The sequence below is a fragment of the Vicugna pacos genome, chromosome 13 (assembly GCF_048564905.1).
Source record: "Vicugna pacos chromosome 13, VicPac4, whole genome shotgun sequence".
NCBI classification, from domain to species: domain Eukaryota; kingdom Metazoa; phylum Chordata; class Mammalia; order Artiodactyla; family Camelidae; genus Vicugna; species Vicugna pacos.
Genome location: NC_132999.1, coordinates 38,065,335 through 38,088,176, shown reverse-complemented (window position 1 = coordinate 38,088,176; position 22,842 = coordinate 38,065,335). Strand labels below are relative to the sequence as shown.

The 22,842-nt window shown below is 36.3% G+C and overlaps 1 protein-coding gene across 10 annotated transcripts in view; it reads right to left on the bottom strand.

The window, feature by feature from the left end:
- The window catches only part of SCMH1 (Scm polycomb group protein homolog 1), a 142,784-nt gene that overhangs the window by 94,441 nt on the left and 25,501 nt on the right, over positions 1 to 22,842 (bottom strand). For 4 of the 10 annotated variants that reach the window (XM_072974661.1, XM_072974654.1, XM_072974662.1 and 1 more), the window contains 3 exons: positions 17,977 to 18,057; positions 1,856 to 1,924; positions 1,383 to 1,406 (listed from right to left, as the gene is read on the bottom strand). In XM_072974661.1, coding sequence (XP_072830762.1) covers positions 1,383 to 1,406; positions 1,856 to 1,924; positions 17,977 to 18,001 — 118 coding nt within the window. In that variant the 5' untranslated portion in view covers positions 18,002 to 18,057. Of the gene's footprint in view, positions 1 to 1,382; positions 1,407 to 1,855; positions 1,925 to 9,711; positions 9,842 to 17,976; positions 18,058 to 22,842 lie in introns of those variants that run through there. The other 6 variants (XM_072974659.1, XM_072974656.1, XM_072974657.1 and 3 more) reach the window with 4 other exon arrangements.

Sequence of the window (22,842 nt, the reverse complement as noted above, 5' to 3'; positions counted from 1 at the left end):
TGGGGAAAAGGAATTTGAACCAAGGCCTGCCTGGATCTTATGTGAATGCTTTTTTTTTTTTTTTTTGGCAAGATTTTTATTAGTGGAGTGAAAAAAAAATAGTGAAAGATAGTACACTCCCGAGAATTGGGAGTGGGCCAATCCAAGAAAGGAAAAATGGCCTGTCCATGCTTTTTATCACACACACACACCAGTACCTTAGGAAGCCTGAGGAAAGTTTTAAGGAATAATAAAAAGTGACTATCACTTATTGTTTATCAAGTGACCTTTACCTGAGTTATTTCATTCATTTCTTCAGCTCACATTCACAGAATGCTTCACTTCAAAGACTGTCACAAGATTTGACTTAAAGTCTAAGGATAGTGGCTGAACAAATGAAAATAAATAATCCTCCAAAGGTGAAAAGTATTTGAGAGTTTTTAAGATGTTTTCACATCCATTAGCTCATGTAATCTTCTTAACAACCCTGTGAAGTAGGTAGAATGGGATTATTATCCCCATTTACAAATCAGAAAACCAAGGATTAGTGTCACAAAGTTACTAAGTGGCAAAGTTGGCTTTCAAAGGACCCAGGAGTTCTGACTCCTACTCTAGTATTCTGCTACTTTATATTACTTTCTGTGTCAGCAGGCAATGAAAATAATATGTTATTGGAAGAAAAGGAAAGAGGGGGCAAACAGACAATGATAATAATAGGGCTGAACACATGAAGCTGCAATAACAAAATATATAACAATACTTCAACAAAAATTGATAAAGGCATCAGGATATTAATATTTAAGTAACATGGAGGATTTTTAAAGGCCTCTGTTAAGACTGACATTTGTGTAGCAATCCTGAAAAGTGATTGAGAAATATTAACATTAGTTTCACTTCTAAAATCCTAGTCCTGAAGTACACTATTCAGGGATAAAAACCAAATGCAGTATTACTCTGACTCTTGTTATCTGATATTTTAATATTTCAGTTTTCATTTAATTAAAAAATTTAGAAAATATTTGGGTTTAATTTCAGTTCACTATATCTCATGAATAATTTCTTTTGGGAAAATCCTACCAAATTCTGATTTATGGACAATAGGGGTTTGTTTTAGTTCTGGATTTAGTGAATTAAGAAGTAATTTCCAGTTTGGTTCAGTTCCCATTCCTTTGTACTCTATGTAATTAACCACCTCTCTTGCTTTTTGTTAGCTTAGCCTGTGGTCTCCTGATAAGGAGAGTGTGACGTGACAGCAAAGATGAATCACATGGGCTCATTAGGCAGACAAGATCACAGGAGTCACTAGTTCGTGAGACAGACACATGGAATTCTTTTCCTAGTTACAATCGAATCCGGTTTAGTAATTCCCCATATTTAACAGAAACACAAGAAAAATATCTTACCTAGCTCCAGGATGTCAGTAGCTTCTATTAAAGAAAAAAATGTTACAGCATAAGCCATGATGACAAACGTACCAAAACGACAGAAAGGTGAAGTTCTGGGGTAAAATGAGGGCTTGAGAGTTTGTGTAGTTCACTTCTCTCATTTTAAAAGATATTGAGTTTATTACTAGCAGTTGTGGAAGTACACCACCCAATTCTGCCTATTCCCAAGCCTAAACTCTAAAACTATGGAAGTCCAGGGAAGCTAAACAACTGTGCCTAAAGCTATGAAGCTAATTTGGGACTGTCTGAACTCAGAATCTAACCTTCCTGATTTCGAGCTCAAACGAAAGCATATTGCTTTTGACAGATACCTCTACAAACTGTATTCGCTTGTGCTTTAACTAGTGAGTTTTTTGTGCACGCAGCCCTCTAAGAACAAAGGAAAGAGATGTCAAATTAAAATTTTCCATGCTAAATAAGTTTTTTCTTACCTTGATATTGGGATGCAGACTCTGATAGGTGGCCATATTTGTGTTTTCTAACATCATTCCAGTCTATTACTGCAGGAAGAGAGAAAAAAGTCATGTAGAAAAATAATACAAGATTCAATACTTCTCCAACCTAGTAGTACGTATCAATAGTTTGTGATAAAGTAATCCACTTTTGAAATTCTAGTCTAAGGAGATAATCCAAAATACAGAAAAAGAGGTTTCATTTAAAAAGCTTTAGTATTATTTATAGTAACAAAAAAAAATCAGGGTGGGAGTCACCTAAATGTTCAAACAGAAGACTGATTAAGATACTGCAATACATTTGTCAGTGACAAAGTATTTTGTAGCTGTTAAATTTTTACAAAGACTAAACAATAAAATGGGAAAATGTTTAAATTACAAGGTTATCCAGTAAAATATGGGACCAAAAATTACATTCATGGAATAGTCACACTTATGTAAAAACTGAAAATGAAGACCACCCTCTGTTATGGGCCCCCAAACATGTCCTCCCACCCCAAACATGAAAATTCACGGTGAAGTCTTCATTCCTCAGTATCTCAGAATGTGACTGTATTTGGAGGTAGGTTCTATAAAGAAGTAAGTTAAAATGAGATCTAAATTTAGGGTGGGCCCTAATCCAATATGACTGGTATCCTTATAAGAGGAAACGTGGACACGGACAATGATAGAGAAAAGACTACGTGAAGACACAGGAAGAAAACAGATACTCATAAGCCGAGAAAACAAACAAACAAACAAACAACCCTGCTGACACCTTGATCTTGGACATCTAGCCTCCAGAACTGTAAGAAAATAAATTTCTGTTGTTTAAATAACCCAGTCTGTGGTCTTTGTTATGACAGCCCTAGCAAACTAATACAACCCTAAAATATTATCACTAGGGAAAAAGAAACAGAAATAAATACAGCAAATATAAGGTCATTTTAAGTGAAGTAAGCCAGAAAGAGAAAGAAAAATACCATATGAGATCGCTCATATGTGGAATCTAAAAAACAAAAACAAACAAACAAAAACAAAGCATAAATACAGGACAGAAATAGACTCATGGACAGAGAATACAGACTTGTGGTTACCAGGGGGGTAGAGGGTGGGAAGGGATAGACTGGGATTTCAAAATAGTAGAATAGATAAACAAGATTACACTGTATAGCACAGGGAAATATACACAAAATGTTATGATAAATCACAGAGAAAAAATGTGACAATGAGTGTGTATATGTCCATGAATGACTGAAAAATTGTGCTGAACACTGGAATTTGACACAACACTGTAAAATGATTATAAATCAATAAAAATGTTAAAAAAATAAACAAATAAATAAAAAATATATAAACAATTGGTTATCTTCAGGTGGTGGGACTGTTTTTCTCCCCTTTCTAATTTCATATATTTTAAAATTTTCTCTAAAAAGGATACATTGCTTATATAATGGAAACACATTTTCCTTGTTTGGAAATTTAGATTCATCTACTGACCCTACCACTTTCTCACCATCAATTACCTATCATGTTTTCACTTCTCTTCTTACCCAGCTCAGATTCCATGGTCCCTCACTAAAATCACTCACTGGCAAGTACTCTTAACTCCTTTCCACCTCTTTTTTTGTCAAACTTGCCTAGAAAAGCCTCAAGCCTAACTCTGGTGAAAGCCACTTATCCACCTGTATCATGCCTACCCCAAGAGCTCACGTGCGCTGAGGGACAAGTGCAAGCTTACTGCCCTCACCCTAAACTCGTGGCCACAATTCTCGGATGCCACCTAACACCATCCAGAAATCAAACCACATTTTCCTGCTATGTTTGTTTTTCTCCTTTCTGAAAAACCAAATTTGTTATTTTTCTCTCTCCTCATACTCCAAACATTCCCTGCCTTGCTTTCACTCTTAGGGGACAGCATTAACTCAGCGTTCACTAAGAAAACAAAAATAAGAGATCAGAACCTTCTATATGCCACTCATTTCAGGAAGATTCAGACTTGATCTTGTTTAGTGGTATATCCCCAATGCATAGTATAGTAGCAGGTGCTTGGTTAACATTTGGTGAATGAATGTATGTACTTACTTATCATTCTTTCTGACTTTTCTCTTGTTGCTGTGGATGAAATGTCTCTGTTTTTAATCAAAAAGCCTACCCTACATTTTTGCTCCAGATCCCATTTCCTTTCATCATGTTAAGGACATTGCAAGTACTTCCTTTCTAACAGATCATTTGCATCAGTATTCCTACTGCTCCATTATCTCCTAGCAAAACAAATACACAAAAAACCTAAACAAACATGCCCTCTCCAACCCTCTCTTAATCCCACATATATGCCTCCTGCCTCTTTCAATTCCTCTGCTTTCCTCCATGGGAAGACTTTATTTAAGAGTTGGCTATAGTCACTGCCTCCTCACTGCCTCACATTATCTATTCAGATATGGTTTTTCTGCTCACCACTCCACTGAGATTACTTCCAAATTCATACTCCCAGAACTGACCTCTTCTTGAAATTCCACACTTACGTGTACAACGGCCTACAGGCCATTTCTATATGGTTATCAATCAGATATTTCAAACTTATGATGGCTAAAACAGAATGCCATCTCTTGTCAAGCTGTTCTTTTTGTCTTCCCGAAACCAGTAGATGGCATCACCATCACCTTACTGCTCAAGCCAAAAATCCTTGAAATTATCCTTGATGTCTCTATTTCCTCTACCTGCACATTCAATTCATCAGAAGGTTTTGCTGGATCATATCCCAACTCGGTCCACTGCTCTTAATCTCACCATTCACATGCAAGTTCAAGTCTCTATTACCTCTTACCTGGACCATGACAACCGCCTGCTAACTTGTATTCCTGCTTCTACGCTTGCTCTACTCCAATCTCTTTTCCACAAAGGAGTCAGTCAGAGTGACCATTTTAAAACACAAGATAGAAAATGTCATTTATCTGTTCAAGGACCTCCAACAATATCCCACTGAGTTAAGGGTGCCTTACAAAGCTATACACCATCTGGCTCCTGCCATTTCTCTGATCTTGTCTGTTATGACTTTTCCCTTTCCACTATACTCCAGTCACACTGGCCAGTGTCTCATTCCAAACATTTTCCCTTTCTCCTGGTTTGATGTCCCCAGTCTTTCTAGGAACTTGCTATGTTTGTTCTTCTCAAAATCATGAAAGATTACAAAACTTGATAAGGCTTAAAAATTGCTGACAGAGACAAAAGATATGAGGGTATCATAAATGAATTTATGTTTAGAAATTTTCACATTTTTTATAATTAGAAAGAATGTATTCTTAAAAATTGAATATAAAATATATATTCTTGTATATACAAGTTTAGTATTATATCACTCAAGTAAAGGTTAGCTACCAGTATACAAAAAACTGATTCAGGAAGCCATGATAAACAGAAACCTGGCTGCAAGATCATTAATAAAACAATATTTAAAAGCAATCAATGTAATTAAAAAATATTCTAGTGAAGATTAAAAATGAAAGCCAGACATCAATGTGAAGCAAAATGAAGAAAATGATTAAGAAACTTAACTGGGAACAAATGCATCAAATAAGGTTCAACAGGACAATGAAAAAGAAAATTCTGAGAAGAAATATTTGAAACTCCTGGCACAAACTAGTAGAACCTGGAAAGCAGCATCCAAAGGAGAAAAGGAGACAACTACTTAAAATCTAAATGCTTAATTTTTAGGTATCACCATAAATTACTCAGTGAATTAGGTAGTCTTCACTGTATCAATTCCTAAATGAACAGAATACAGCATCTGATAGAATTCCACATGTTAAAGGAGTCAGGCACCTATAATTATTCCAAGCATTACAAGAATGGCCATGCTTCAGAGTATATTACGATATGTAGCTAAGATTTGTAAATAACTAGTTTTATTTTATTCCCTTTCCCCAGGCAGTATAATCCTTCTCTAGAGTGTCTATCTCAGTTAACAGTAACAAATCAGAGATCTGGAATCCTCTTTGTTCTCCCTTGCCCTCCAAATCCAGTAAGTTATCAAATTCTGACAGCTCTACCATTAAAATGACCATCTCCTCTGCTCCTATATTCAGTTTAAGATTTCATTTATCTCTCACCTTGACCAATAACAACAGTTACTTAATTCCTGTTGTCTGATCTCACCCCTTTCCAATCCACACTTTAGCATTAATTTTCTAAAACACAGATCAGATAAAACTTATCACTATCCCCATTTAGAAGTCTACAAAGATCATTTCATCAAATGTATCCAAATATAATTAATATGTCACATTCTTTCATGTCTTTAGACCTCCTTCAACTTCTCTCTTCAGGAGATACCTATTTATTCAACAATCCAGGATAAATGTTGCTCTGTAATAGCTTTCTGGTAAATACCCCCAAGCAGATCTCTACCTCCTATGTCCATGCCTGTTACAGTGTCAGAGCTAAGCACTGCTAAGCCAGTCAGTATTCCTGGGGCTTCACACACAGCAAGCACTCAAAAAAAAAGTTTGTCTTTTTACCAAACTCAGAAACAGCTATGCAATGAGTGAAAAATTATACATGTTAAGAAGTCAATATTTAAATACATGCTTGCATCAAAACAATTTTGACATAGAGATTAATACTTAAATATAAAAAACACTATGGTTAGATATCAATTATTCATGTCAATGAAGAATAACGAAAAATAGATGATCTAAAACTGCAGATCACTGAGGTCATTTATATATTGATTTTAGAATACATATTTTTCCCACTACAGATTTACTATTTCAATCATACTTCACACAGGCTAATATTTAAAATGAACTTGCCATCATTTAATGCACAAAGTTTCAGTTTTGTAAGATAAAAAAAGTTCTGGAGATGGACGGTGATAATGGTTGTACAACAGTGTGCAACTTAATGCCACTGAACTGTACACTTACAAATAGTTAAAATGGTAAATTTTGTTAAATATATTTTATCACAATTTTTAAAATTCATTAATTAAAAAAAGAACATGCATTACAGGGTTGTCAGGGGGCTCAGAGGTTGCTGAATTGATTCCTTTTCAGATTTAACTAATACCTACCATTACCATACACCAGGCCCAGTGAAGCATTTTCATCATCTCAGACATTATCAATATCTTTCTACAGGTGAAGAAGAATTTTGGGGCTCCAAAAGTTTACCAGTGCCATGGAGGGGAAGAGGTGGTCAGGCAACAGTAATTAAACATATATAATAACAGTCCACAAAGTGAGTAAATCCACAAATTAAAAAATTGAACTGAATAATGCTTTGAATCGTGCTTATAACACAAATGAATCAATTCAATAAACATTTATTATCTGCTATTTGCCAGCCACTATTCTAGACACTGAGATATATCACTGAACAAAACAGATTAAAAACCCCTATTCTCATGGAGCATACATTCTATTGGGGTGGCCACCAGGGATTGCACAAATTGTGATATTTTGACGGGAGGCATTTGAAAAAGCATTCATTGCAGGGAAGGAGATGTCAGGAATAAACTTCTGGTAATGAGAACCATCCTGGGGAGGATGGGTTATTCATTTCCCAAAGTGTACAAGCAGAAAGGCTGAATGACCACTTATTACCAAAGATGCTGAAATTTTTCCAAGCTGAGAGAGAATTCACAGATTAGAAAGGGAGTTAACCAGATACGCTTCTAAGATCCTATTCAACCTTGGAATTCTATTTCACTGAGCAGCACACAATATTATAGCGGCTGAGATAGTAGCACTGTATCCATATCTTGGTGTGTGTCTGAGCACAGGTGTAAATCCTGACTATGAACTATTTATTAGTGTGGTTATGTCTTATTCCCTTTTATACCTCATGTGTTTATGTCAATGAAATGAATGAACGAATGCAATGCCATAGGTTTTAAGAAAAGTGACTTGCTTCCTATTAAATCTTGTTCAATATTATATTTAAATTCAACTTCCAAGTTACTATTTTTTAAATAACCCTCTAAAGCCTTTGCTATTTGCAAATTGAAATTACACTCATTCACTCTCTACACAAAAATTCATTGACTACACATAGGTTCCAGCCCTGTCCTAGGTAAATGGGGGATTCAAAAAATAACAAGGCACTCTCTCTTCAGTCTAGAAGAGGGAGAAAGATACACAGGTGAATGTGATAAAGCATTATAGGTGCTGCATTAAAAGTACGTATGGGGGCTCAGAAGGTAGAGGTGGGGGGCCAGTTCCACCCAGAGAAGGAGTGGGGAAGAAATTAGGACTTTACAGAAATGATGACGTTTGAGTTGAATCTTGGGGGTTGGGGGTGGAATAATAAGAAAAGCATATTATAGAGACAGAATAATGTAAATAGAGAAATGATGCTATGAAACACTATGTTATACCTATTCTGTCCAATGTGGCAGCCACTGGCCATATGCAGATACGGAGCACTTGAAATGTGGCTCATGTCACTAAGAAAGTGAATATTTAATTTTGTTTTAATTTTTATTAATTTAAATTAAAAAACTGACATTCAGTGCAGTTATTGGGAAATCTTTTTAAGAGTGTATAGAACAAAACTGGGTATGAGAATCAACTTATTCAACTGTAAATTTTTTGAAATCTAAATACAGAGCAAGTATTTCTGATAAAACTCAGCATCTGAATTGAAATGTACTATAACTGTAAAACACCAGATTCTGAAGACTGAGTATGAAAGAAGGAATGTAGAATGACTCATTATACATTTTTACATTGGTTAATTGTCAAAATAGTATTTTAGATATACTAGATTAAATAAAGTATATTATTAAAATTAAATCCTCCTCCTCCTTTTTTTTTAAACCTTTTTCAATGTGGCTACTAGGAAAATTTAAATTACCTGTGACTTACATTGTATTTCTACTGGACAGTGCCATATTGGACAACTGCAGTTCAGTGTGGCTGGAGCAGAAGGCATGTAAGGGTATGATAAGAGAAGTGAAATGTGGTCAGTGTCAGTGGTTGTATTTTTTTACTATATTGGAGAAAGCGGATCTATAAGCAAGGAGAAGACAATGGACAAGAAGCAGAGGTGAGGGATGGAGGAGAAAATATACCAATGGCCCATTGGATATTGGTTCTGCAGGCCCATTACACTCTTGCTTTTTATGTGGCTTGGCTGCTCAACGTGCTTAGTAATTAAAAGAATTCTAACTATTTCAGATGTCAAGGTAGATGAAAAGGCTTCAGAGAAAAATAACATGATTTTAGTGTCAAGCTGAAGAGCAAGCCTGACTTACTCTCAGACAAGCCAAATCATCCCACCTCAGTAAATCACAAGCAAGGGATAAGACATAATAAACTAGAAAACTACACTTAAACATAAAGAGATTTTATCTTTAAAGATTTCTGATAAGGTTCTTAGTTTCCACAAAACTAAAATTTTATTTAGAATTTAAACTCTGAAGTTTATAAGGTATTTTTTCTATTAAATTCAACTAATAATATTAAAAATGTCACTATAAAAATGGCAAGAATGCATACCTTTCAGGAATGACTAAAAGTTTTAATGACATTTAAGAAGTGTATAATACAAAGTGTCTAGCTAGCATGGTGCCTAACAGAGAGAACAAATTCATTAAATAATAAGTTTTTCTCTTTCCTTCCTTAATAATAATCTCTAGTATAGCTGAACTGTTACAAAATTTTTTTAGGTATTTAGAAAGCAAAACTTCCAAACTCCTCTCACAACCTTGAAAAATTGACATTAATGACAAAAAATCATGGTTTGAAGAAAGAGATAACAAGTGACATAATTAGTAATGAGGAATTCCTTAAATTCAGTTCCTGTCAAGTCTCTTAATCCCTCTGACCCCCAGGATAGGGTAAAAAGATACTTACCACTAGGCTGCATAGTCAATGGACTAAAAACTGGTCAGGGAGTTAAGAGGTTTGAGATTTACCCCTGGATCCACCAATACCTTGCTCTGACTTCTGATAAGTCAGTTTTTCTGTATGTTAATCTCTCCATCTGTAAAGTGGGGATGAGAGGAAGGGGGACATTTATTACCCTGTAAAGTACTGAGACTTTACTAGTATTAACAAATTGGACTACATTTTAAGAAAAGTAGGACATTCAGATATAGTTATTTTTTGCTTATTAGAGTACCTCAGGGTTGGACAGCACCTTATACCACGTGCCACAGTTATAATTTAACTAAGTCTCAATAATCATAGGAACAAAAAAAAAAAAAAACAAATATTTGTTACATTTGGTCCCATGCAAATACCAAATTTCCAACTAACCAGGTTAAGCCAGTAAATCAAAAGATACTAAAAATACATTAACATGGTATTATGAATTGATTTGTGTTCCCCCCAAATTCTCATGTTGAGGTCCTAATCCCCCAATGTGACTGCACTTGGAGACAGGACTTTTAAGTAGGTAATTAAGGTTATATGAGGTTATAAGGGTGGGGCCCTAATCTGACAGGACTGGTGTCCTTATGAAAAGGAAGAGATACCAGAGATTGATCTGTCTGTCTGTCTCATTCTGTCAATCTCTGCCACCCCCAAACCCCACCAGCCCAAACACATACAGAGAAAAAGGCCAGCAAGAAAGGACCCAGCAAAAAAGTGCTGTCTATAAGCTGAGGAGGGAGGTTTCACCAGAAACCAACCTTGCTAGCATCTTGATCTTGGACTTCCAGCCTCAGGAACTATGAGAAAGTAAGTTTCTGTTGTTTAAACCACCCTGCTTGTGGTATTTTGTTATGGCAGTCATAACACACAAATATATACAGTCATAGGACAAATGAGGCTATAGCAATTCTTTGAGAGTACCTCATGTAACACTATTCAGTTTCCAAATTGTCCTAAAGAATCTCCACTCTTCCTTTTACTATAGTCTGACTGGTAATCAAAGAGAACAGGACAAAATAAAAACAAACAGAAAAACCAAATTGGAAGTTAAAATTTTATCCTGTTTTGAATCTCAACTCTATTTTCCCTTAATGACTTTAGGCAAGTCGTTAACTGCAGTGAGCCTCAGTTTTTTTAAATCAGTAAAATAGGGATGATAATCCTAATGCTACCTGCTTCACTAGGTTGTTTGAAGAACAAATGAAAAAATGGCTTTAAAAGTGCATAATATCGATAATTGGGATTATTAAAGAAAAACTTGCTGTTTACTACTTTTGTAAAAAGGAAAACTCAGATCCTGAATAATACTAGGTATGTACTTACAAAAAGGACACAGGACATTAGAACCTTCTGTTACTAGTTAGCCCCTAAAGATTCTAATATTCACAACTGAGTTATCTGCTAGAATTACTTCAACTTTGTCCTTTCTTCCTTTGGCTTCCTTTTACTGTAGACTAGGATCTTAAAAAATTATGGTGGTAATGCAATCTTCTTGGGAGAAGTGAAAGTGTATTTATTCAAAAAGACAGTTAATGACACTAATGAAGTGGAGTAAGAAGAGTAATCTGAATCTTTAAAGTGGATGTCTGTACCCTGAAATATTAGGAGAGCGATCTCTGAACATCCTAGAATATACACCCTCTGTGATTTCTAAAAAAAAAGTGCAAGAGCATATACTAGTAATATCTAAAGCAATGCTGTCTAACAGAAGTTTCTGTGATGATGGAAATGTTCTATATCTATGTCATCCAATAAGGAGCCACTAGCCACATGGGGCTATTCAACACTTGAAATATGGCTAGTGTGACTGAAGAGTTCCATTTTTAATTGCATTTAAATTTCCTTAAATGTAAATAGACACAGGTGGCCAGCGACTACTGTACTGGGTAGTACAGATCTAGAGAATATAAAGACTCTGTTATTTCTGGAACTCCTTGAAGGAAAGATAATATGCAGTAGAAAACTCTACAAGGCTATATGGAAGCATCCTTTCAAAATGTGATGAAACAATCACAATAGGCCATCCCTGAAGCAAGGAAAAATCAAAAAACGTCTTCACATATTATATTAAGAAAAATTTAGTTGTAAATTATCACTTGTATTGTTAACAATAGTAATAGTATAATGATTATTAACATTATATAGCAATTATTTTTAAGTGTTTACTATATGCCAGATGTTGTGCTAAGTATTTCAATAATATCACCTTACTGAATCCTCACCAGTATGATACCACTTAGTATGGCATCATTAACCCTTTCTACTAATGAGGAAATGATATTCAGAGAGGTTGAATAACTTTCTAAAAGGTTACAGCCAGTAGAAAGGCCAGGATTTGAATCTAAATCATGTTCTTAACTACACTGCCTTTCTCCTCAAAAACAAAACAAAACAAAAGCAAAAAATTAACAAAAAATAAATCTTACAAATGCTTCTAACATAAAATAGCCCAGCTTGGACAGTTTACCCATTTTGCTACAGTAAAAATGGAAGCACTGATGCTTATTAGCTTAATCTGGACACTAAATAATTGAGGCACAGTTAAGAATTTAACAACATAAACCTAGATTAAATGGGGGATGTTCATAGGTATCATGTTTGAAGTATTCATAGAGCTTGGAGAATCAAAAGAAGTAATGCAGGCTTACAGGCACATACCAATGAGACAGAGGGGGCAGGCAGGAAGGGGAGAAGGGAACAGGGAAGAAGGGATGTTTCCCTCAGAAATGGAAACTGGAAAATAGAAAAAAGAAGAGTCAAATGTACTTCTAAAAACCCATTAAGACAAGACAGAACTCTTTGAGTGGTACAGAGCAATTGTGGTTTTAATAAACCATAATCCGATGATATGCAGAGATCAAAACAGAAAAGCTGGAACCAGAACACCTGGCCCACTGGGGTTGTGGAGGACAAGCTACAGGGGATGCAGGAGACAGAAAAGGGACCGGTCTGGGCTGTGCCATTGATTAGCCACTCTATCTTATTAGCAAGTATGCCTAGTGCCTCTCAGCTGATTCTCTGCCTGCAGCTCTCCTTCATTTACTTTTACTCCATTTGGAGATAAGTGTAATGAGATGGTAATATTCCTCTGGGATAATATGCCAGAAGAGGGGGGAGGGGAGGCAAGCCAGGCAATCCCTTTCTCAAAGAGAGCAATAAATCCTGTCTTGTGCATGTAGCAGATGTGAACAAAAAAGATGGAATAGATCTCTTCTTGGCAATCATCCCTACCCCCACTCCCCCTGTAGCAATTATATATCTCTGCACGTGCACACAGAGAGGACCCCAGAGAACATGAGTATTTCCTTTAACAAGCAAAGCAGCTAGCAATGAATGGCTAACGAAAATGCAGAGAAGCCATAACTCCCTTTGTCTTACAGGCAGTCTTAGTAGACTTCAACAATGTATAATGTTCACCCTTTCCAGAGGCTTAACAGAGGTGTGATCTAGGGCATGGGAGAAGCTAATGCTTTTTTAGAATGCTTCTGGCTCACGTTTCTTGAACAGGGAAGAAGTTTAGTGGTACCAATGGTGCAACATCATACTTCCTGGCAGATATGATATAGATCTGATGTCATGAAATAAGTAATGCACCACCATCACCACCACCATCATCATTCCAGTCAATATTGGGAATGAAGGAGATGATAGTACTGGATGATCTACTCTGCCAGTTAGAACACTTCTGAGGTAGAGTTTTATGTGCAAATCTAGGTCCTAGACTCCAAATGAGATATAGGCACACAATCTCATTTAAAGGAAAGCAACAAGGATAAGGAGGGCTAAGGAACTAGGGAGGTTTAATCAGGAAAAGAGGACTCAGAGGAAACCAGAGAGATATTTGCAAATATCTGGAGTGTTCTCATGTACAGGAGAGATGAGATAAGCTCTGCTGGTTCAATATTACCCCAAGGGAGTGAACTGGAACCAGTGGGTAGAATCTATAGGTAGACAGGCTTCAGTTCATTACTCAAAAGAACTTTCTGGCAGTCAGAGGTATCCAACAGTGGGATAAACTCTCCAGGAAGGGAAGGTATGAATCTGCCATCACTGAGGGTTGGAAGTAGAGTTAAGATAACCTCTTGGTGAAAATATTAAATCATGAGAAGGAAAGGGAGGCTAGACTAGGTAACCTTTAAAGGTTACCCAAATTTGAGAGCCTATACTTCTATGGGGTATGGAGCTTCTGCTCTCAACATTACAACACTGTGCAACTTTAGGTTTGCAGCATGGCCGGTGCACATATCTACAATACCAACTTTCTCGCAGAAGGCTTAAGAGCAGTATGGGTCCAAGCAGAAGAAATAACAACAATATCATCACCATCATCGTGATCTTATTTCCCTTCTGCATCTTCATCTACCACGTTGCGGCACTGTCATGGGCACTTTACAGACCTTATCTCTAATCTCTGAGAGTCCAGCTAGGCTACTGTGAGACTCTGAGCTGGTACCATGTGATCTTCGGTTTTTACTTTCCTCATCTGGAAAATGTCATCTTTGGTTGTTACTTTCCTCTTTTTTCTTCCCCCAGATGAAACTGGCTTAAATGGAAGAAAACTCTAGACAGGAGTCAGCAAACCCCAACCTGCCACCTGTTTTGAGATAAAATTGTACTGAAACACAGCCACACTCACTCGTCTATGTGCTGTCTGTGGCTGCTTTAACCCTATACTGCAGAACTGAGTGGTTCTCCCAAAACCTTCTGGTTCCCAAAGCCTATGATATTTACTACCTGGTCCTGTAAGAAAAGGTTTGCAGAACCCCATCCTAGACCCAAATCAAGAAGTTGAACCTCATTATTCATTAAAGGGGACATAAGGTCCCCTTTAAGTTCTTTCATATTGTCAGTCTATGGAGCAGTAGCAGCGGGGGCCCAGTTCAATTATTTCCTTCCTCTCCACCACAGCTTAACTTGGCAGATACTTTGAAATATTTTCCTTCTTGGAATAATGAACAATATGCGTCACCTTCATTTTACACAGTAAATATAGTCCTGAAAGGTTAAGTGAAAATGGAAATTTCCATAAAAATTGAAGTACATTTGAGCACACCAAGATGGTTAGTTAGTTAAAAGAAATCTTTATAAAAATAAGTTTAATGTTTGCTGCAAGGTAACTTGTTCTATAAATTTGGATTTTATATATTGGATTTTCTCTAATCACTTTGTCCTCCACTCTAGTTAACCATGTCAAAGTCACATTGGAGATTTTTTCCCTACTTTTGGGGTAATCAGTCTGTTGGTATAAACACAGAACCATTGGTTTGAAAGGAATATTAAATGTCATTTAGTTCAATGCCTCCTCCTCTCTCTTCCTCCAATTCTACCAACCCTAGCCAGTATTTGAATCTTTTTTCTAACATCCCTACCAAGTCTTTGCTTACTCTTCCAGTGATGAAGCTCCCACATCTTCCCAGGAATTCCTTCCATTCTTGGCAGTGGACTTTGCCTTTAGGGGAGTGATTCTCAATATTTTTTTCCATCTTGACAACCATAAGGGAATCGCAGCACACTTTCATTAGTAACAGTAGTTTCATATACAACCAAACTGTTAATATAGGTTCTCTCTAGAGAGCAATATAGTTATGGAAGGGAAACTTTCTTTTCATTTAATATACTTCCATTGTCAAGTTTTTTGTAGTGCACGTATATTATTTTAATATATGCATGCAAACATTTAAAAAAAAGTGGTTTAGGGAGATAAATGTTTATCACAGCAATGATGGGGGTTGGGCAGGAACAAGTTCCCCCTACGGGAACAATACAGAATGAGAGGGAATGCTGTGTGTTATGATTTGACACCTCCATTGACTGTAATATATTTGAGTGTAGAGTGGGGATTGACCTGACTGTAATATACTAGACAGGAGGAGCTGAACACCCCCTACCTCCTTGAAAATCACTGCTAATCTCTATCTCAGCTGAGTATGCTAGCTCTTCAGGCATTTTAAGACTGCTTTCAGGTGTGCAAGGAAAGTTAACTGCTCTCTGGCCTCAACAAGGTTGAATTTAATGACTAATTGTAAACATATCTCACTTTGTCATATATCCGCCTCTTTTTCCCTGCCATTCTGCCTAATTCATAGCATACTCTTCTATTTGGACACTCTGCCTTCCAATATTATTCTTCTACAGTCTGTTCATTTTCTCTTTATCATAATGGGACAGCACACTTCCTAATTACTCAAACTCACTACCTTACTCCAAGCTTATGGGTGCTTTTACCAAATATCCCCAGATTTCCCTCCTCTGTTATGAAGAATTTATAGCCAGACCACCTGTGTTCAGATTTGGTTCTATCATTTACTAGTTGTATAACCTTGACTAAGTAACTCAAGCACCCTGGGCCTCAGTTTCATCATCTGAGAAATAAAGACAACAGCAGCAATTCACTTGCAGGGAAGATGAAATAGGATACATATAAAGCACATAGAAGAGTACTTGGCACAGAGTGGACACTCAATCAGTGGCAATTTGCATTGCTGATTCCTGCTCCTCCTTCATTATCACCATCGCGCCCTGCTACTACTTAGGAAACTCTTACACGAGGCCGAGGGTGTTTAGGAAACTATCTTACTACAGGCCAAGAGTATTTACTTGACAATTTCTTTCCATTAGATTTCTATATTCCCTCTTTCTCAGTCCAAAACATTCCTGACATTTCATCTCTTCAACACAGTTCTCTCTGACAAATCGGATTAGAGTGGAACTTTGTCACTTGGCTTTCCTACTACTACGGCTGTTTTCATTGCATTATAATGTACACTCATACTTCACCAATTCCTCTTCTTTTCATACCTCTATTCAAAACCTATCTCCTAGAGAGGGTAGAAAACTTTCTGTAAAGGGATAGATAGTAAATATTTTCAGTTTTATGGACATATGGTTTCTGCTGCAACTACTCAGCTCTGTCATTGTAGCATGAAAGTAGCCATACACATTAGCAAATGCATATGGCTATATTACAATAAATCTTTATTTACAAAAATAGGCAACAGACAGGATTTGGCCTAAGGGCCATAGTTTACTGATCCCTGGTCTAGAGGAATCCTTCCCTAAATAACTCCACCTGGCTGTGATCATTCCACTGTTCTGCTTCACACATGTACTATTTTCATTTACATATATTTATAAACTTCTGAGTATTTTTATGTGGTCAGTCTCCCATTAAGATTTAAAGAAAGCTGTTATTGCACTCATTAAACAAAATTTACCTAAGCCTAGGAGTAGCATCGAGTGTTAAGAACACAAAAACAGGATGTTCCAGCCTAGGCTCACAGAGAACTCACAGATTAGTAGGCTAGACAGCAACTCAAATACACAATCATAATATAATGTGATTTTTGCTATAAAGAGATTTGCTATACAAAATGCTCTGAGAAAAGAGAAAGGAATGATTGACTTTGCTTGGGGAGTTAGGAAAGCCTCACAAAGGACATGAAGTAGAGCTATGATTGTCAGAAGAAAGATGAATAGGCATTTTAGGCAAAGGAAATATAGTATAAAGGTACTAAGACATGGAAATGGATCATGTGTTTGGACAACAGCCAGAAGCTTACTATAGATGGAAAGGGGTAGGGTAAGCTACAGAGACAAATGACAGGAACTGAAGGAGATGAGAACAGAAAGGTAAGTACCAGCAAAAGAAGAGCCTCACAGTTGCCCTACTAAGACAATAATGGTATATACACAACGAAGGGTCTAGGATCATCCCAAAGATTATATTAAGACATTCAATATCAAGGTCTGATTTATTAATGATATTTAACGCCCATGAAGGAGTTTTAACTGCTTCACAGGCTTTTACATACATTTCCAATGTTCATACAGCTTCCATACTTACATGTCTACTAAATTCTGATAATAATTATGAATTTATGATGTAATGAGAAGGGTAAGATTTAGAGGCAAAAGATTTAGGACTAAATCTTGCAGTCTATAGTAACAAGGTTTTGAATAAGTCTCTTAACCCCTCACTGTTTCCACAAAACAGGAATAGCAACAGTCCCTATTTCATAAGATTACTGTAAAGACTATATGAGATAATGATGTCAAGAATACTTTATAAATTATAAAAGAGCTGCATAAATGACTTGCAGGCTTTGTGAAAATTGCAGGATAAGCTGGCAAGAAAGGGTGAGATTCTTTTATTTACTCTAACAGCTTTTTGTGACACATACATTCATACACAGCCTAACAGAGGATAACTCTCCATTTCTATTACATGTTAGTACAGGTTCTGACCTTTTCGAGGATCTGATTTTTGCATGGTACCATCAGCTATACCAAATAGGAATTTGTTCCTCCTTAGCAAGATGGAGAAATCTAGAAGCAAAAGATAAAAAAAAAATTAAAAATGTGAACTACTGTAGATCAAAGGAGACTCACAGTGAAATTAGATTTTTATCAAAGGAAACCAGCAGGCTGGACACCCAGGAGGGCTTTCCAAGGGCAGTAATTTAGTTTTTTTAGTAATTTAGATTTCCAGTTTCCAGGATCCTTTCCTTAGCTTTGTGTGTTCAGAACCTTGATTCTGTTAAAAATAGAACAGACGCTTTCAGGCATTAATAGGTCATTAAACAATGGTGGGTAAACTAGAATGTTAATCTATTAATTTACTGTGAGAAATATAACAGCCATATAGTTAAAATATTGTACACTGAAAAGTACAAACACAGTGGAAACAAATTAAAGAAATGAATGGAAAGACATCCCATATTCATGAATTAGAAGACTAACATTGTTAAGATGACAATACTACCCAATGTGATCTACAGACTCAATGTAATCCCTATCAAAATCCCAATGATACTTTTTTGCAGAAATAGAAAAAGCCATCCTAAAATTCACAGGATATGTCAAAGGACCTCAATAGCTTAAACAGTCTTGAAAATGAAGATCAATGTTGGAAGATTCACACTTCTTGATTTCAAAACTTACTACAAAGCACAGTAATTGAAACAATGTGGTACTGATGTAAGGACAGGCATATAGACCAATGGAATAGAGAGCTCAGAAATAAACCTTAATATATAGTCAAGTGATTTTTGACAGAGGTGCCAAGAATACTATTTAGCCATAAAAAAGAATAAAATTCTTATGCATGCTACAACATGGATGAATCTTGAAAACATTATGCTAAGTGAAATAAGCCAAACATAAAAGGATAACTATTGTATGAGTTCATTTATATTTGGCAACTAGAATAGGGAAATCCATTGAAAAGTAAGAGAACAGAGGTTACCAGGGGCTGGACAGAAGAGGGGAATGGAGAGATACAATTTACTGGGTACAGAGTTTCTGTTTGATATAATGAAAAAGTTCTGGAGTTGGACAGTGGTGAAAGCTATACATCATTGTAAATGTACTTAATTGCCTTAAAATGGTTAAAATGGTAAATTTTATGTTATACATATATTAACATAATAATAATAAAAAGAAAAATAAACAACAGGTGGATCTGCATCAGGACTTGATAGTTCCTTTCAGCCATCTCACAACAGTAACAGAAAAAGCACTGGGACTTTCAAGAAATTAAGTCCTTGAGTCATAGCATTCCTTTTCCGGGGTAGTCCTAGATGTAACCTGCTATCAATTTTCTGTATGAACGCCTATTTAGCATGTTTCCAAGTGAGACTATCTTCTGATAAACACATCTTTTCTTTGGATAATGTTATTATCTATATATAGCATGTGGTACAGATGGTTTCTGAATTTGAATATCAACTCTGTCACTAGCTATATAAACTTGAATAAGTTACTAAATGTCTCTGGGCCTCAATTTCTGCATCTTTAAAGTGGAAACAGTAGTGTCTAATCCAAAGGGTTTGTGAGGGCTGAATGGTATAATCTACTTTAATAAATTAATAAGTGCCTGACGAATAGGAGGTACTTCCCCGCCTCCCTAACTCTTTGTCATATTGCTGATCATTGATGAAGCCACAGTCAGTTCTCTGTCTCTTAGCTCCAACGGCATCCATACAATCATCACCACGTAGCTTAGAGGCCTTGCCAGTATCTCTATCAGAAACCTTCTCTCAAAGGCCAACACTCAAAAGACCAAAAGGAAACGTAAACAAATTCGTTTTCTGCCTACTCACAAACCTCTCCAAGATTCCACCCTCCCTGAGGGCAGACAGTCATATGCTTACTTTATATCCCACACATTGCCTAGAAGAAAAAAATAGCTTTCTCAATTTTTTAAATCAGATTTTCAACAATTCTACATTTTTAATAACAGGATCTTACATAAATATCCAAGTATACAAGTTCTATTTCTACACTTGTATTGTAAAAACAGTGAGTATGGCTTTCTATCAGTGATGAGAACATAAGAAAAATGTAAAAGGTGTTACAGGGTGTGGTAGTGACCATTTCAAAGCCTGCTACACTATAATGGGCTTGTATTAAAGGTGCTGGAAATAACAGGGTAAGTCCAATGTCCCACCATAAAAAATTTAACAATAAAGTTGATCTACCAGATAAAATTATATTACCCAAATCAGAAAAAAATTGCCATTTAATTTCCACTACTAGGCACTTCTATCTTCATTACTTGATTTAAAGCACCCAATATTTCTAACATTTCCCATTTAGGCTGGGGGAAAGAAAGGCTGAGGTTCTGAAGTGAAACAAGATTAATTAAGGCATCCAAGGTCACATGGCTACTAAATGGGAAGACTAAAATTAAAGACTAACTTCAAAGTCCATGCTCTCTTTGGTTCCATTATGCTTGCCTACTATAGTTTAAAAACAACAAGAAGGCTTCCCTAGTGTACTTGATATAGGCCATATGCATAGAGAGAGATTTGGCAAACAGTCAAGTACTATGAAATGTAAGAAATTATTATTAGCAAAAGGAAAGAGCTTCATAGGGCAATAGCTTTCAAACCTTTTTGATTGTGATCCACAGTCTTAAATCCAGGAGTTTTTACAATAACATGCATTCCTGAAAACCTTACATCTTGTAAAACTATGCACTAAACATGGGCCTGTGGGGAAAACAGAGTAAGGAATAGACTACCAAAAGCCCATGGAACTTTGCATCCTTTATACACATACCCACATACTCCATAAGGATCTCAATCATTAATGGTTAAATTAGGCTCAACAAACTAAACTAAAAAAAAGGTAGAAGAGTGAAATCCACTTTAGGATAATTTCCAATTAAAATGACTTTTAAAAATAAAGTTTTAATGAGTAATGGAACAAACTTACAGCAATCCAGAACACTAAGCTTCTAAGAGCGACTTATTTCCCCAAAGTTTCCTGGAGTGAAGATTTGAAATCATGTCACCACCTGCAGACAGGAGCCACTTAATAAAAGCTTTTCATAGTGACAAAATTAACACTTGAGGTCAGATTCATATGGCTTTGGGAACCAATAAGACTATTAACCAGTTTACCATTTTATCTGTTCACACTGTCCAAGCATACCTTTGAGAGATATCTATGCTACACAGTACAAGAGATCTCAACATCAACTTTATTCTGTTACAGTGTAATAGGATAGAGTCCTACACAGGAAACTACCTCCATGGACACTGCAGAGCCCTGAGAACAGAGTAAATCCTCACTGTTTAGGCCATAGGGAGAGGAACATAAAGTAATGTGGGCTCATTAACAGAGCAGCATCTATAAACCATTCTGGAATCCTCCCTCCCTGAAGTCTTAGGTTCTTATCGGAAAAAAGTGAGTTATGAATCCTTGACATTATCCAACGTCTTTTACGAATCTTACAGAATTACAAGCCTGGGGCAACTATGGTTTCTCTGTACCAAGAAACTCAGATGCAGCTTAGACCTGAACTTGGCCTGGTTCATTCTAAGTCACTGAGTAGTCACTTCCTCAGGGCTTCAGATTCTTTACTTTAAAATCAAAAGGTTACAACTTGATAGTGCCTTCTCAGGCAGGTCCCATGTTTACTACAAACTAGCTGCAATGCCTCTGTTTCTTCATCATCCACCTCTATAAGTGCCTGATTTTACGGTTTCATAGAAAGTTCTATTGCTATTGAAATAAGGGAAATTTATCAAATGAGATCAACTGTCTTCCTGTGAGCTACTCAGGCAATTGCCCTGACACCTATTTCTGGTTGTCAAACTTTGAGACTACTTCTTTCTTCATTGTAATGGTAAGGCTAGACAATACAAAGAGGCTTCCAGTGAAATGTGTCTTATGTGAATTTGAAACAGCAATCTCAGGAGAGGGCTCTCTTCTCTAGAAAACTGACTTGACTGAGAGGGCAGAGAATAGCGGTATATAATCGAAGAATCAGCAGGAACCAAGAGGCATGAGAAGGAGAAAACATATGTCCAGTTTCACTTCAGAGACAAAAGTTTATGGTTGCTTAGCTTTTTGAGTTTGTTTCAATCCCAGAAATTTAGCTTTTAGGACAAAAGATGCCTTTCTCAATTTCCTCAGCTTTTGACTCAGTAATTTATCCCTTAATCAAAATATACTTTAATTCTTCTTCATTTTAAGTGTCCAGGGTCCAATAAATCAGGATTAGTGGTACACTTTATTTCAGAAAACAATTTTATATGCTAGTACTAGTTTGGAGAACTCCAGAAATTTACTTCATCAAAATCACTGATAGCTGTCTAACCTGTGTGATACTCTTTTAATATACAGCAGTGACTCATAACTTTTTCCCCCTGACATATCTGAAGGATACAAAACACTCCTATCAGTGAAGGCAGGCTCATTAAAGGCACTGATTTTCAGCAAGAGGGTAGGAGGTAGGATTAATTTGATGGGGAGGAAGGCTCCACTGGGTAAAGGTATTTTGGAATCTCCAGGGGTTACTCAGGTATTTGTGTAATGAGAGAAAGCATCTCCCCCAGTCTATATTCCACTGCTCTTCCCCCGACCCAGGGTCTAGAGCAGTGCCATCCAACAGAAATATAATTCAAGTCACTGATGTCATTTTAAGTTTTCTGGTAGTAGTCACATTTTAAAAAGTAAAAAAAAGAAACAAGTAAAAATAATTTTAATAATGCATTTTATTTAACTCAATATATTGAAATATTAGCAGTTTAGCCAGTAATCATTATAAAAATGAATGGAAATACTTTACATTCTTTTTTACATGAAGTCTTCAGAATCTGG